Below are 16,221 nucleotides of genomic sequence, written 5' to 3'. Positions count from 1 at the left end.
CAGGAGGGATCAGTCCCTGGAGAAGGACATCATGCTTGGTAAAGTAGAGGGTCAGCGAAAAAGAGGAAGACCCTCAATGAGATGGATTGACACAGTGGCAGCAAATATGGGCTCAAGCATAACAAGCATCCTTGTGCTCAAGCATCCTTGTGAGGATGGCATAGGACAGGACAGTGTTTCGTTCTGTTGTACATAGGATTGCTATGAGTCAAAAACAACTTGACGGCACCTAACAACTACAATATATGACCCAGAAATTCCACTCCTATGTTATTTCCCAATAAAAATAAAAATATATATTAACAAAAAGATTTCTATACAAATGTTCGTAAAGCTTTATTTGTAATAGCCCCAAACTATAAACAACCCAAATGTGCATTAACAGGGTAATAAATAAACCAAACTGTGCTATATCCATACAATGGGATACTACTTAACAATAAAAAGGGACAAAAGACTGATACACACAACACCAAGGGTAGATTTCAAAACATTACGCTGAGTGAAAGAAGCCAGACATAAGAGTACATTCTGTATTATTCCAATACATAAAATTCTAGGACAGGTAAAACCCATCTGTACGGACAAAAAGGAGATCAGCCATGGGTGGAGATGACAGGTATTGACTGCAGGGAGGCACAAGGGAACTTTTTGTGGTCATGGAAATATTCAATATCTTGATTGTGCTAGTGGCTACGTGGGTGTATATATTTGTCAAAACTCGTTGAATTATTCACCAAAAATGATTATACATCAATAAAGTTGTTTCTTAACCATAAAAAAAGAGAAGAAAGCATTAAATGAAAGATAGATTTTGGGGCACTTCTATAGAGTTCCGTGCTTATGAGTGTGATGGTAGTGTATTATTAAGATCAATCTATAAGGCGCTTGGAGCCCTGGTGGCACAGTGGTTAAGAGCTATGGCTGCTAAACAAAAGGAAAGCAGTTTGAATCCACCAGCCGCTCCTTGGAAACCCAATGGGCAGTTCTACTCTGTCCTATAGGGTCTCTATGAGTTGGAATCGATGCAACGGGTTTTGTGTTTTTGTTTATAATGCACTTAAAGTCATTCTAAATAGAAGAGCAGCCTTAAGGAAAGGCAATAGCTTATCTCATGGGAATTTGCATTCCATTTCAACAACAGAATTGTGGACATACAAACAATATTATATTTATTAGATACAGAAGAAATATGACAGAGTGGTCAAGAGTCCAGCCTATGCAGTCATACTGAACTGAATTCAAATTACTATTTGCTGAACATCAATGCATCTGCTAGCTTTTCTGTAAAATCAGCATCATCTATGATATAGGGTTGTTTTGAAGATTAAAGGTGACAGTGCAAAGCACTTAGCATTTTATATGACACGTAATAAGAGCTCAATAAATGTTAGCTATTATTCTTATGTTATATACTTAGGTCTTCAGAGTAAGTACTCTGTGAGGTAAACAAAGTTGGTACCATTATCTCCAGTCACCACTGGGGAATAGAGACAGAGTGGTAAAATCATTCCCTTCAGCACTCTGAGCCCTTTTATAGCAGGTCTGGGGCTGGTCTCCAGACCTCAAGATTTCTGTTTCAATACGCTTGACACTACACCATTTTTCATTTCCACTTGACAGGGCCACTGAGCAGATATCCTGTGGTTGTAGCTCAGTTAAGGAGCTAACCTAAAGGCCAGATGGGTTTCAGGAAGTACTGAAAAATTACTCTTCCAGAGCAGTGCTTCTCAAAGTGTGGTCCACAAACCTATTTCTGTTCCACAGTGAAATAAGAACAAAAATTGGGAGTAAGCATTTAGAAATTTCTGTAGCAATTTGACATAGTAATTTTGTCTACTGAATCTAAATTAAAAACTGTGCTTGTGCTTTCTGTGTCTTTTTTTTTTTCAATCCATTTTTCCAGCAATTCAATTTTATTCTAGTTTGCAAAAGTATCAGTCTGTGACAGATTTCAAACAACAACAATAACCTGGTCCTTTGATCCTTTACCATAGAGAGTTTGAGACATACTGTCCTGGAGTAATAAGGATCCTTAACTGGTCAAGGGAAAAGCCCAGCGCCAAAGAGAATGAGTGTGCAAGAGTGGTGCGAAGACAACAGAGGGAAGAGCAACAGCCCTTGAATACCAGGTAGTTCCCAGGAAACACTAGGCTGCTTGGCGCCACCTGGCCCAGGTCTCCTATATCCAACATACCAGGGCTGGAGAAACTCATTTGAGCTGCTCATCGCATCACCAAACCACTCCCCAAGCTAAATTTATTCAAGACCAGAGAACCACAGTCACTTCCTTTTCCTGCTTCGAGTCATCTCAGCTCTGCAGCTACTGTTCTTCTCTCCAACTTCCCCTCCCCTCCAAAGACCTCAGTGAGTCCCGTTTGACCTTCAAGATGGGCTACCAGAGAGAATCTCAGAAAATTAGAGACTTAATACTGGAAAGTCCTCTGGGGATCTTTTTGATCCAGATGGGAACACAGAACCAGAGGAAAAGTGACTTGCCCAAGGTCACTTGGCTAAGTTACTGGCAGAGACTGGCTCTTACACTTTGGCAGACTGGCTAAATGAGAAGAGAGGGCTTTTTGTGTAAATATCTCCATCATTTATTCTACCAGATAGAGATCCAGTTAGGTTAACAACGAAACATCCAGGGCCACCACATTGTACAACCCAAGGGCCACCAACCTGTCAGAGGAATCTATGGACTGGAGCTGCGCAGCACAGCACCCTGGTCAACACCCCTAGTAGGGGGTGGGGGAGAGACTGTCATCTGTCTCATGTTTGTTAGGTTTTTAGGAAGGAAGTCAGATTAAACCAATCTATATTAACAGGGAAGAAAAATAATAATACTCAACTGATAGCAAGTGCTAAGTATGGCACTAAACATTAACATATGAAGTCTCATTGAATTCTAATACTAAACCTGCAGGGTAGCTATTATTACCCCCATTTGATAATGAAGGAGCTGAGGTTCAGAGAGGTTATGTGTCTAAGGTCACAAAGCTAGTAGTGGCAGGGCTGGTAAATGACTCTAAATCTATCTGATACCCAAACTCAAGCCCCTTCCATCAGATGACAGGAGTCTTGACAGGGATTCAGAAGTCTTCCTTAAAATGCTCTACTCCCATTGTGTATGAGACAGGTACTGGGAGGGAAAATGTAAAAGAAGAGCTTGTAGCCTCCTCTTGGAGTCCCTGGGTGGAGCTCAGCTGCTAACTAAAATGTTGGTGGTTCGAGTCCACCTAGAGGTGCCTCAGAAGAGATCTACTCCCGAAAAGTCAGCCATTGAAAACTCTATGAAGTACAGTTCTACTCTGACGCATGTGGGGTACCAACTGGTTTTGGTTTTTTCCTGGTAGCCTCATCATAACAGTTCCCAGGATACTAGGGCTGGGCAGCCTTTACTCAGAAGAGGAAAGCAGTCTTGAGTTTTTTGGGTCTATGAGCCTTCAGAGGAACATCAGGAAGCCTCTGGCATGACCCTGTTTCATTTTTTCATCTCACCAACTGCTTCCAGAATCACTTGGCTTGGTGAAGAATAATATTCTTTACAGCTACTTAGTAAGATGAACCATTATGTCTGATTAAGTAACAACAATGCATAGTACTAAATATTATCAAATTATGTAAACACATGCCAAGTTTCCAGTGTGTTCTTATACAGTGTGGTCATTCACTGACACTTTTTAAAATCACGGGGAAAACACTGCTGTTGGAATATGGGGACAAAAGTTAAACTGGAGCTAAAAACTATGAATTCTGTCGATTAGCGTATAGTTGTTTAACGTTTCATTTTTCTCTTGTTATCCTGTTTCTTGTGTCTACCTTACAACTTTTTAATATTCTAATACTACCCAAAGCAGACAGCCCAGGTTAGATGATCCCAGGTAATCCATTAAAGACAGGATGGTATCTGAATCCAAATGTAAGATCTATTCCAGAGAAACTGCTGGATATGTCTACGAGTAAGTTTCTTCTCTCTTTTGGTATCAAGATTTTCTTTTCTTTTTTGCTGGTAAAATGCAAATTTGATTATAATCTTTAAAATCCCTAAAACCTCATTACTATAATAGCTTTAGTGACTAGAATATCCAAGTGTCTCATTTCCTCAGTATTACCATTTATGGCTTTCAACATCTTTGAAGTATCCAAGTAAAAGTTTGCATTTAAAAGTCATTCAGGTCATGTAGGAGACCTGATGTTGCCCTCTGTTTACAGTATTTATGCTGAGTTCTTCACCTTGACATTTTACTGAATCCACCTTAAAAAAAAAAAAAAAAGTTGGAGTCGAGTCAGCTGACTCATAGTGACCCTATAGGACAGAGTAGAACTGCACCATAGGGTTTCCAAGAAGCAGCTGGTAGATTCGAACTGTCGACCTTTTGGACAGCAGCCAAGCTCTTAACCACTATGCCACCAGAGCTCCAAATCCACCTTAGCCCATGTGAAGTCACTCTATACCCTAGACACATATTTATATTTATGTAGATAGACAGAGAGAGAGAGAACCTCAGCACACGAGTCATTTCCTTTCTGAATTGTGCCATGTACTAATGAAGGAAGAAAGGTGGTTAATATAATAGACCCACTTGGGGAAATAGCAGAGCTTCTAGAAACAAAAGACAGATAATAGGTTGGGGGGATAAGAGGATGAGAAGAGAAACACACAACGACACGTGCAGGGACACACAGGGACAGATTCAAGAAAAAACACAAAGACACATAGACATGAGCTATCTTCTCTTTTTCCTTTCTTCCACCCTTCCCTGAGTCTCTGAATTTCCCCTGGGCTCTTCCTTCACACCCCCTTTCCCTCTTCCCAGTTGTCTTGGCACCTACTCGATGTGTTCTGTGCGCCCAGAACCTTCGACGGTCTTGGCTCCCCACCGTTGCTCCTTCTCAGAGATGTCATTCTGCAAAAGACAGCACTTAGCAGTAAGTGATGGGAAGAGGTGTGCCATGCCAGGGGCCACACAGCTGATGACACACATGTATTTCACGTCCCCTGCATCAACTGTCTCCTTCAGGCTGGGTCATTATTCAGGCTCCACTCTGATCCTATGTTAAAATTAAGCTGGTAAACTGAGAAATCTTCCTTCCTGCTCTGTATCCCTCATACTTTTCCCTCCAGGCCTCCTATAACTTATCAGTGCCCCCAAATCACACATGTACAGCCCAAATCCTGGATCAGAAGCCAAAGGCGACCTGTATTAACCTGCTTCTCACTTCAGCATAGCCTGTCATAGCCTTGCAATCACACTGTCCAGCCCGTCCGCTCCTGTCTCCTTCCATCCTCGACACCAGCTATCATGAATGCTCCACTCATGACAGCAGACTGTCCTACCAGTAATCCCACATTGAGAGCTGTATCAGTCCCAGACTGTCCTTTTCCAAGCCCCTTGGAGGTCACAGAGCAGCCCAGATGCCCCCCCCCCCTTAATTCTCTGAGCAAAGCTACTTCCAAACTCACCACAAAGTCAGGGTCGGTGTCCCAGTCATCCCCCTGGGTCTCCACGGAAACAGATACATCATGCCCCACTACAGACTTCCACATCTGAGGGGGACAGGAGACAGGAATAAGTAGGACAAAAAAGCATCAAGGATAGAGAAAAAAAGAAGGCTGAAGCCTGTAATAAAAGGGCCTCAGTGTTTCTTGCCATTTTTTTTTTTTTTTTTTGGAAGAGAATAGAAGCTGAAGCAAAGCAGGTGGGAGTTTTAAACCTTGAAAACATGTTGAGTGAAATAAGTCAATCACAAAAAGAAAAATATTGTTGATCTCACTAATATAAAACAGAATAGGCAAATGTATAGGATCAGAGTTTAACAGTGGTTACCAGGAATGAGAGGAAAGGGGAAAGAAGAGGATCTTTGTTTAGCTAGCATTGTCATTGTTGTTGCTGTTAGGTGCCATCGAGTCAATTCCAACTCATAGTGACCGTACGTACAACAGAACGAAACACTGCCCGGTCCTGTGCCCTCCTCACAATCGTTGTTATGCTTGAGCCCAATGTTTTGTTATAGCCACTGTGTCAGTCCGTCTTGTTGAGGGTCTTCCTCTTGTTCGCTGACCTCTGCTTTACCAAGTATGATGCTCCTCTCCAGGGACTGGTCCTCCTGATAACATGTCCAAAGTATGTGAGACAAACTTTCACCATTCTTGCTTCTAATGAGCATTCTGGCTTTACTTCTTTCAAGACAGATTTGTTTGTTCTGGCAGTCCATGGTATATTCTTCACCAACACCATAATTCAAAGGCATCAATTCTTCTTTGGTCTTCCTTATTCATTGTTCAGCTTTCACATGCATATGAGGTGATTGAAAACACCATGGCTTGGGTCAGGCACACCTTAGTCCTTAAAGTGACATCTTTGCTTTTTAACATTTTAAAGAGTTAACATTGAGTCTCTGCTTATGGGAACAGAAAATATGGCAGTGGATGTTGGTGATGGTTGCACAACATAATTGATGTAATTTGTTTCATTGAATCATGCAAGTGACAAACGTTGAACTGGCAAATGTTGTTACTTCTATTTTTACAATAAAAAAGCACTTTCTGCCCAGTTTGATGGGGGGAGGGTTTAATTAAGAGAAACTGAGTCTGGAGAGAAGTCATCTTGGGTGTAGGTAGTGCTAAATAAGCTGCGTATCAAACCTGGGATTGTCTGCCTGTGTCCAGAGACCAGCCAGGCAGCAGCTTGGGGTGGTATTCAATGACAGAATGACATCTGTAAGAAGGAGGAAGGGTGGGGAGCCAAGATCATGGAGGGTGCTGGGCACAGAGAGCACAGGTTTCTACAGATGATTCCTTTTATAGTGGTCAAAATAGAAATTGGTCCAGTTCCTGCTGAAGTGAACAGCATCTATACTCCTCTTAACAATCCACTTAACTCTATTGAGAATTTTTCTGACATCCAGTCCAAGTACCATCCCACCTCCTCTCTGAGACCACCTGTGGACATCTGCTTGAGGTCATAGGGACCCTGAACAATGCATGGGGAAGCACCATTCACTGGGGGAAAGTCATTTCTTTACAATTTTTAAAAACAGTTCCAATTTACTTCTAAAGAAGACAACTGGTTCAAAATACAACATATAAAAATCCATATTTTGAACATAAGAGGTATTCAACTTGTATTAACTAAATAAATGCAAAAGAAATACGTTGAGAACACTCGCTGAAAGGGGGGCCAAATCCTTCCTCTGTGGGGCGTCTCCAGGTCAGCTGCTGGGGGCGCAGGAGTGGGGGCTGCACAGCTGCTCTGCATCTGTGGGTCTCGGACCTTGTTGTAAAGAGGTGACAGCGGACAATGCTCACCCACTCCACGGAGACCTCTGGACCCTGGCACCAGTTGCTAGCTGAAAACTTTCCAGCCCATCTTTCCCTGCCCTGCCATCTCATCCTACTCTCCAGACCTTCCCCCATGCTCTTCATTTTCTCTCAAGGGAGTCCCTTTTACAAACGCTTTCCTGTCTGGTCACGTAGGCCCTCAGATTCTCCTTTCTAGTTTTCTATTTCCTCTTGAAAACTCCACCTTTCTCCACTCCACACTCTTTGAACAACCAGCCCCTTGGAAACTCCATCTACAGGGGTTTGGGTGCAAAGTGGGAAAAGGAGGTGCTGAGAGGACACTGGAGAAGTGTTGACTGAGGCACCTGACTGTGAGTTGAGTCACTGCAGACAGCAGCTCTGCCTCCCCTGCCAGGGTGACGGTTATGGACAGGGGCAGACAGATGGGACCTCTGATCCTGCATCCTTGCATCCCTGTCTGTTTCTCACGCTCTGGCTCCTGGACTGTGCTGTAGCAACAGGGCAATACAGAAAACTAGAAAAGAGAAGTTTCTGAAATATTTGTGTGCAATAAGGAAGCAATGAGGACCTACAGTCCTGTCGTCTGTCCTCCTATTCCTCTGAGGCATCAGCCCGACTCTCCCAGAAATCTCCCATTTTTTTTCCATTCTTGAAATAAAGAGAAGAGTTTCTGACATAGAGACAGCGTGGTGTCCTTGACCTACTGGCCAGAAATAGGGAAGCCAAGAAGTTCTCTCTAGAGATGGGAGACTGAAGAGGAATGTGGTTGGGCAGGGATCTTAGGCACAGTCAAGGGCATCAGCACGAGACTGACTTAGAGCATCAGTATAATACATGGACTGGGAGTCAAAAGACCTGGTGATCACCCTTGAGGAAACACAGGTAAGAGAATGACGTAAAGTATGTTCTTATGTGCCAGGCACCAGTCTAGGCAATTTACAAACATTAACTCAAATAATTTGGCAAATCACTGAATAATTATTGATTCTCAGTTTTCCCAATGGAAAATTAAATGAAGGGGTCAACTTAGCTAACCTATAAAGTCCCTTCCATTTCTGACATTCTGGGATTCTGTGATCCTGCAATCACAGAAACTAGTCCAGCTGAACCATCACGCACGACTTCACTTTGGGTCTCAGCACTAGTCTACATTAGCTAGTACTTCCTGATCAGTTACACCATTTCCTATGTGGGTTTTGCCTCCCTGGCTAGACCATACGCTCTTCAAAGGCAGACTCATCTTTATCTCCTGTGGTCCTCCTCGCAATCCAGTGTCTAGGAGCAGCAGGCCTCAGAAGGCTGGAGATGGTCAACAGAGACCAGGCAACACTTTGCGTGGTGGTCTAGGGTCTTGATTGGCTGCTGAATCCTGCTCCCCTGGGCTCCAGCCCTTCCTCTGTTTCCATCCCCAGATGCTCATTTCCCACAACCTCTTACACCCTGCCTTCCTGGCCATAAAAGTTTAAAAAGGCTAATAACTGCATCCCTCACCCTCACAAGGGACTAAAAGACAGGTAGATTCCTTTTACTTCCTCTCTTGCTCTCCAACTCCCCCCACTGCTCAGCGCACCCACCTCCAATCGTGTGTCTGGCTCTCAGAATCCCAGCTCCTCACGACGACGCCTGGCTCCCTCTCTGGCTGCTGCCACTCAGATAAAGAACTTCTGAGCTGCTGCTTCAGTTCCGTTATTCAGGTTGCTGTCATTTCCTGCTACCCTGTCTTCACAGCTACTTCCTGAAGTTTGAGTCAGTTCCTTCTTAACCCAAAAAACTCATTGCCCTCAAGTTGATACTGGCTCATAGTGACCCTATAGGACAGAGTAGAACTGCTCCACAGGGTTTCCAAGGCTGTAAATCTTTATGGAAACTGACTGCCACATTTTTCTTCCACAGAGCAGCTAGTGGATTCAAACCACTGACCTTTCTGTCAGCAGCCAAGCACTTAACCACCAGGGCTCCTTTCCTTCTTCTTAGGGATTTAACTTTAAAAAGATTAATTAGAAGCTTCTGTGGTTACTCTTTTGCAAGCTTTGAGGAGCATGAGGAAGTGATAGAAAATGCTGCTTTTACTCAGCATTTATAGTCTAGTCAGGAAAGCAAAACATTCAACCAGAAAACATAAGAAGAATGCTATAGGACTGCATATGTGTCCTAAATGTGATGGGCAGTTGCATCTGTTGTAGTAAAGGAATTCAGAGAAGAATTTGCGATGGGCTGTTCCAACTCATGGCAACCCCGTGCATGCCACAGTAGAGCTGTGCTCCACAGGATTTTCAATTGCTGGGTTTTTTTTGTTTTTTTTTTTTTTTTGGCAGTAGATTGCCAGGTCATTCTTCCAAGGAGCCTCTGGGTAGACTCAAACCTTCAACCTTTCGGTTAGCAGCCAAGCATATTAACCATTTTCACCCCCCAGGGACTCCGGGATAGGCTGTAGTGATCAAGAAATTCTTAGAGAGAAAGGTGATTTTATGTAGATCTTGAAGGGTAAGATTGAAAAGAAACTCTACTTCTACGTTGCTCACAGCACTTAAAACTGGTGTCATGGATTGAATTGTGTCCTCCGAAAATATCTGTCAACTTGGCGTGGTCATGATTGTATGATTGATTTCCTTATGTGTTGTATATTCTATCACTATGATGTAGTAAGATGGAATAGTGGACCAAGAAAGTAGTGCGGGGAGCAGAGTACATACATCCTTTGGACCTGAGATTCCTGTGCTGAGATGCTCCTAGACCAAGGGGAGAGTGATGTCAAGGACCTTGCTCCAGAGCCGACAGAGAGAGAAAGCCTTCCCCTGGAGCCGGCGCCCTGAATTCAGACTTCTAGTTTACTGGACTGTGAGAGAATAAATTTCTCTTTGTTAAAGCCATCCACTTGTGGTATTTCTGTTATAGCAGCACTAGATGACTAAGACAACTGGGGTTTACATGTCCAAAAAACATTGATGCATTCAATGAAATAATGAGGGAAAAACTTGTCGGGGAAAGGCAAGACATGGAGGCAGAAAGGTTCATAGCTTGTTTGCAAGAGTGAGGTATCTGAGCTAACTGGTAAAAAAGATTTGGTTCCAGATAGTAGGAAGTCTGAAAGAACCAAGTGGTACCAGATGATAGACAGTCTTTGTGGTATTCTGTGTTACTGCTCATCAAGATTTGCTGCCCCTCCCTTCCTTCTTGAAGTCAGACTTAGTCAGGTGACTCATTCTGGCCAGTGAGATGTGAGAACGGAGGAACATCACTTTCTGGGGCGACTTTTAAGACCAGCACAAGCTTTGCCATGCAACACGCAATTCTCCAGAGTGGCTCCTCTGGCAGCCTGGGTCCCCAAGTGAGGATGATGCAACCACTAACCAAAAGGTCAGCAGTCTGAACCCACCAGCTGCTCTGTGGGAGAAAGATGTGGTGGTTTGCTTCTGTAAAGATTAAACCCATTAGAAAAACCAAATCCCTTGCCATCCAGTTGATTCCACCTAAAAGCGACCTTATAGGACAGGGTAGAACTACCCCACTTGGTTTCCAAAGCTGTAATCTTTATGGAAGCAGACTGCCACATCTTTCTCCCATGGAGAGACTACTGGGTTCGAACTGCTGACCTTTCAGTTAGCAGCCGAGTACTTAACTACTGTACCACCATAGCTCCTTCTGTAAAGATTACAGCCTTGGAAACCCTATGGGGCAGTTCTTCTCTGTCCTACAGTGTTGCTATGAGTTGAAATGGGCTCGAGGTTACACAACAACAATAAGGCCACTTCTAAATCTAAGGATTCTATGCCGAGAAGAGTTTTATTTATTGATCTCTCCTACTTCATGACCTATTTATCAGAGCAGGACCAAAGTTATTTTAAGGAAGAATACATTTGTAGAAATAAAAAACAAAAAAAAAAAACTGAGATGATTTGGAATTCTTAGGTCAAAAGTAGGAATTATCAGATCAGATATTTGACACACGATCCAGGTACACAGTTTTCTAGAGGAACCTTAGAATTTAATCGGAGATGACACCAAGAAGCCCCACAACCCCTTAGCAAATGCCCCAAGCTCATTTCTGAGAGGCAGTGGCACATAGAAATAGCATGGGTTTGGAAGTCACATAGACTCAGTTCAATTAAGCCACTTATTTTATCTTGAAAAAGTATGTCAGGTTTTCTCAAGCAGCAACTTAATATGAAAATATAATACCAAAACCAAACCTAGCCCTTGAGACTATTGCCCTAAGATACCCTTTTAACCCGGAACTGAAGCCACTCACAAAGGTCACTTCTCAGCCAAATAATAAACTGGCCTACAAAATAAACAGTAACACCTGTGAAGAATGTGCTGCTTTACACAATCAACTCTAGGAGACCAAATGGTCAACATCTACACAAAAGCGAAGATGAGAAGGCAGGGAAGGGCAGGGAAACTGGATGGATGGAAACGGGTTAGGCGTGGTGGAAATGGGGAGAGTCCTAACACATTGTGGGGATTGTAACCAATGTCACAGAACAATTTGTGTATGAATTGTTGTATGGAAATCTAATTTGCTGTGTAAACTTTCACCTAAAACACAATAAAATATTCAAAAATAAATAAACCAAACCTGTTGTGTTGAGTCCATTTTGACCAATGGTGATCCTGTATGTATCAGAGTAGAACTGCCCTCCATAGGGTTTTCAGTGGCTGTAAACTTACAGGTGGCCCCTAGGTGGCACAAACAGTTTGCTCTCAACTACTAACTTAAAGATTTGTGGTTCCTATCTACTCAGAGGTGCCACGGAAGGCCTGGCAGTCGGCTTCCGTAAAGATGATAGCCAAGAACACCCTATGGAGCAGTTCTACTCTGTAACATGAGGTCGCCATGAGTCGGAATCGACTCAATGACAACAGGTTTGGTTTTTGTTTCAAATTTTACAGAAGTAGATCACCAAGCCTTTCATCTGAGGGGCCACTGGATGGATTCTAATCGCCAATCTTTCGGTTTAGTAGCCAAGTGCAAACCTGGGACCTAAAAACATAATGCCAACTGGATCAATAATCAATATCACGAAAAACGGAGAAAACGTTGAAGTTGTCAAGGATTTCATTTTACTTGGACCCACAATCAACATCCATGGTAGCAGCAGTCAAGAAATGAAATGATGTATTGCATTGGGCAAATCTGTTGCAAAAGACCTCTTTAAAGTGCTAAAAAGCAAAGATGTCACTTTAAGGACTAAAGTGGGCCTGGCCCAAGCCATGGTGTTTTCAATCACTTCGTATGCATGCGAAAGCCAGGCAATGAATAAAGAAGACCGAAGAAGAATTGATGTCTTTGAATTATGGAGTTGGTGAAGAATACTGAATATACCATGGACCGTCAGAAGAACAAATCTTAGAGGAAGTACAGCCAGGATGCTCCTTAGAAAGAAGGATGGTGAGACTTTATCACACATACTTGGACATGTTACCAGGAGGGACTAGTCCCTGAGTCCCTGGAGAAAGACATCATGCTTAGTAGAGGGTCAGTGAAAAAGACGAAGACCCTCAATGAGATATATTGACACAGTGGCTGCACTGATGGGCTCAAACGTAGCAATGATTGCGAGGATGGCACAGGAGCGGGCAGTATTGTCTTCTGCTGTACATAGGGTCGCTATAAGTTGGGACTGACTCAACGGCACCTAACAACAACAATCAGCTATATGCTATTAGAGCTCCCTTTCTCCACTCCAACCCAGAGGGATCTGTAAAGGCCTAATGTTTTCTGTTATGTACCAGACAAGAGTTCTCCCAAGACATCCCCTGCATATTCTCTGCTCTAATGCTTCGTGAAGCTCGTGCACTAAGGCCCAGCCTTGTTGGTTCAGTGGCAGGATGAGATTTCCTCACTCCACCTAATCACTCTGGGCTCTAGTGGCTAAGGCTGGAAGGACAACATGCAGCTATTACTGATGTTGGCCAGTGAGGAGGCCTGAGCGTGTCGAGCTTTCTACCCCTGTATCCATTCCGAGCTACTCCACCCCCACCTACTTGTCCTACGTGCCTTCCTTCCCCAGCGTGCAAACATTCGTATACAAGTACCCATGTACACATACATTCACACACATGCACACACCACCGCAATTCTTCATTCTGAAAATACTTTTATTATGTTACAGTTCTTCAGGAATATTCCTGAGATGCTGTGAGCAAGACTTGGTCACCAGAGGACAAAGGATTACAGCAGAACGGCCAGTCCACCAGTCTTCTCTCTTCTTTGGGTGGTGCGAGCAGGCAGGAGACCCATCATGTGCGTAACGAAAAATAACTAATGGGCAAGGGTGGCGGGGTTGGGGGCAGGGAATAGGCACAACTGGAATTCGATCTTGGCTGTCATTCTCAGGCCTAGATTTAAATATCTCATCTTCCCTATATTCTCCTTACATTTGTCTCAGCCCTCTGTTACCACAGAAGGCAGATGAGTATGGGGCTGAGAAACTGGAATAACCGCCACCAACCACAAAGAAGCCAGGAGTGGCAGTGTGACCCCTGGTCAGACACTCCCTGGCTGGGGCTCAATGACTCACCTAGGCCGGCTCCTGTTGGCCCCCAGGCACTGTCTCAGGGTGCACATTCAAGGCATGTCCAGATAAGACAGGAATGACAGGAATCTGAGCCACACCGTCCACAGCCAGTTCTTTCAGTGAAAGGCATGGGTCACTTAACACCTTTTATGTATGAGACTAGGGGCACTGGCCACAGGATCTTATCCTTACAGCCCACAGTCACACATTCTCATTCCAGATACGCCCTCCCCTGGGACCCAACAGCTAAAAGATAGGCCCTGGGGAGTTCTTCAGCTCCCACCCTGCTCTGCAAGAGGCCCAGTCAGATGTCCTGTGAGGTGGTGTGTTCATTCCCCAGAAATCTGTTTATGGCAGCACCATCTTCCCAATGAAGCAGAAGAAAATAGAGTCAAATGAGGCAAAGAAAGTATCAATCAAAATGATACTGGACTTCAGATTATTAGGTTTATTGGAACCATCCTCCTGGCTGAAGGATACCCCTCAGCATCAAACAGGACCATAAAAGATGATCAGAGCCCTGCAAAATCTGAACAAATACTGGGCTCAACAAACCAACTGTGGGGTCTCCTCAGATTATGCAGATGTGTTCAGGCCCTGGGCAGCAGAAGAAAACAGACTTGCTTGCTGGTCTCTGCATCTCCAACATGTGCACATATCACCTCTGCTTTTGCAGACATTTTCCATGAAGAGTCAGAAAGTTGGCCTGGAAGTGGAAACACTGTTCCTTTGGAATCGATGGTTCTGACATTAGGGGTGAGAGAAAGCCAAGTTCTTAGGTGAGGGGTCCAAAAGGTGACAACTAGGTTTATAAATGGCCGGTGAAGCACAGAATGAGTAGGACATGAACCATCAAAAAGTAGATGGCTGCTAGCAGTGGCACTCGGGTACGGGAATGACAGAGCGAACGCAGGACTCGCTTCCATCCAGCACCACTCCGCGTCTGAAAGAAAAATCTGAACATCAGAGAGTTTCCCCCTCTATGGATATGGCCCTTCCCCTTCCCCAGTCGTCTCCCATTTAAGCAACACTGATCAAAGCAGTGCAGAATAGGGTATCCTGGGAGAAAGGTCTCTCAGGGTCGATGGTTTGGCAAATTCCACCAGGTTCCCCCAACCTTCCATACTCTTCCAGTCTTAGACCCGTCAGCTACTCACCAACAGGATTTCCACATTCCCTCTCCCTGACTCCTGCCCTCAATTCAGCCAGCCCTATCCAATAGCATAGCCCCCTCTCTTGACCTTTCTTCTCTTCTTACCCTTCGACAACCGCTGCTTGTAAGGTCTATTAATATCGCCTGTTCCTGGGTACCACAGGAGCCAATGATAGGAGTCCGGACAGAGTCCCACTCGCTGTGCTCCAACCTGTGTTGAGAAAAAAGATGCCTGGCATTGGTTCACGAGTGTGAGAGAGGGGCAGGTCAGGTGAAGTCCTCCCAGCCATCGTGCCGGGTGACACAGCTCCGTGGACTCCTAGCTAAGGCTGCTACCCAATCCCTGCCCTCCTGCGTCTACAGGCAGGCAGGTTTTTTCCAACAGCAGTAAAAGGTGGTAATAACCACCATGAATTGACTGCCTCCTACCCATCAGGTGCCAGACTGAGTGCTTCACACATATTTAATTCTCAGGTTTTGAGGCTGGTGTTGTAATCTTCAAAGCATGGCATGCAGAGGTTAGACTACTGGCTTATGCTGGCACAGCTGGTTAAGAGGTAGAGCCAGTATTCAAAACCCAGGCTAGTCTCTAAACCCCATGCTCTTTTACTCCCACTAGAACACACCTCAGAGAAACTCATTTAAAATTTTTTTTAAAAAAAATTTATTAAAGACTAATAGGCAAAAGCATCCAAGAAAGACTTCCATGAGGTCCGTAGAAGTAAACTGAACCGTTAGCAGTCTTTACTGCTTCCTGCTCCATTTTTGTGTCAATTTGCCTATTTATTTAATGCTGGAACTTCTCCATTTAATGAATTTCTCCTTTTAACTAGCTGCCTTTATCCTCTCAATGGCTTCTCACAAAAATACGAACTGTAACAAAGGAAGGAGATGCAGGTAACATGGCACATCTGACGGCACATTTGCCTGTAGGGACACACTCTTTAAGTGAGGTGGAGAGAGCGGAGCTCTACGGATATTTCTTCCATTGAAGGCATATCCGTTAGCCTGATATTCCTGGCCTCTCTTTGCAGACCACACACTTTTCTCCAGGAGAAAAGGAATACCTTAATCTGATGTGCACATTCAGAAAGAGAACTGAGTGTGCACAGCCTAGCTCCTTCCCCACTCTCTTCCTCTTGAAAGCTGGGCTGGCTGCAGAGTACACTTTCTGTGTCTGTTCCTCCATGTGATAAGCTTCTCAGGGGAAGCCTTGATCTGGTTCAGCATGGTCTCTTACT

The 16,221-nt window shown here is 44.1% G+C and overlaps 2 protein-coding genes across 7 annotated transcripts in view; both read right to left on the bottom strand.

Moving 5' to 3' along the window:
- The window catches only part of HCLS1 (hematopoietic cell-specific Lyn substrate 1), a 26,581-nt gene extending 17,597 nt beyond the window's left edge, over positions 1–8,984 (bottom strand). Inside the window, exons 1-3 of the mRNA XM_004373725.2 lie at positions 8,881–8,984; positions 5,468–5,551; positions 4,837–4,910 (exon numbers count right to left, since the gene is read on the bottom strand). Of these exons, the coding sequence (XP_004373782.1) occupies positions 4,837–4,910; positions 5,468–5,551 (158 nt within the window). The 5' untranslated portion in view covers positions 8,881–8,984. The remainder of the gene's footprint in view (positions 1–4,836; positions 4,911–5,467; positions 5,552–8,880) is intronic.
- A 4,952-nt stretch (positions 8,985–13,936) lies between these two features.
- The window catches only part of GOLGB1 (golgin B1), a 72,202-nt gene continuing 69,917 nt past the window's right edge, over positions 13,937–16,221 (bottom strand). For all 6 annotated transcript variants that reach the window (XM_023728828.1, XM_023728826.1, XM_023728830.1 and 3 more), the window contains 2 exons: positions 15,086–15,191; positions 13,937–14,770 (listed from right to left, as the gene is read on the bottom strand). In XM_023728828.1, the coding sequence (XP_023584596.1) occupies positions 14,636–14,770; positions 15,086–15,191 (241 nt within the window). In that variant the 3' untranslated portion in view covers positions 13,937–14,635. The remainder of the gene's footprint in view (positions 14,771–15,085; positions 15,192–16,221) is intronic.

This window comes from Trichechus manatus, unplaced genomic scaffold (genome assembly GCF_000243295.1).
Source record: "Trichechus manatus latirostris isolate Lorelei unplaced genomic scaffold, TriManLat1.0 scaffold00026, whole genome shotgun sequence".
Lineage (NCBI taxonomy): Eukaryota > Metazoa > Chordata > Mammalia > Sirenia > Trichechidae > Trichechus > Trichechus manatus.
The sequence above is the reverse complement of the archived record's forward strand: the minus strand, read 5'-3'. Positions and strand labels throughout refer to the sequence as shown.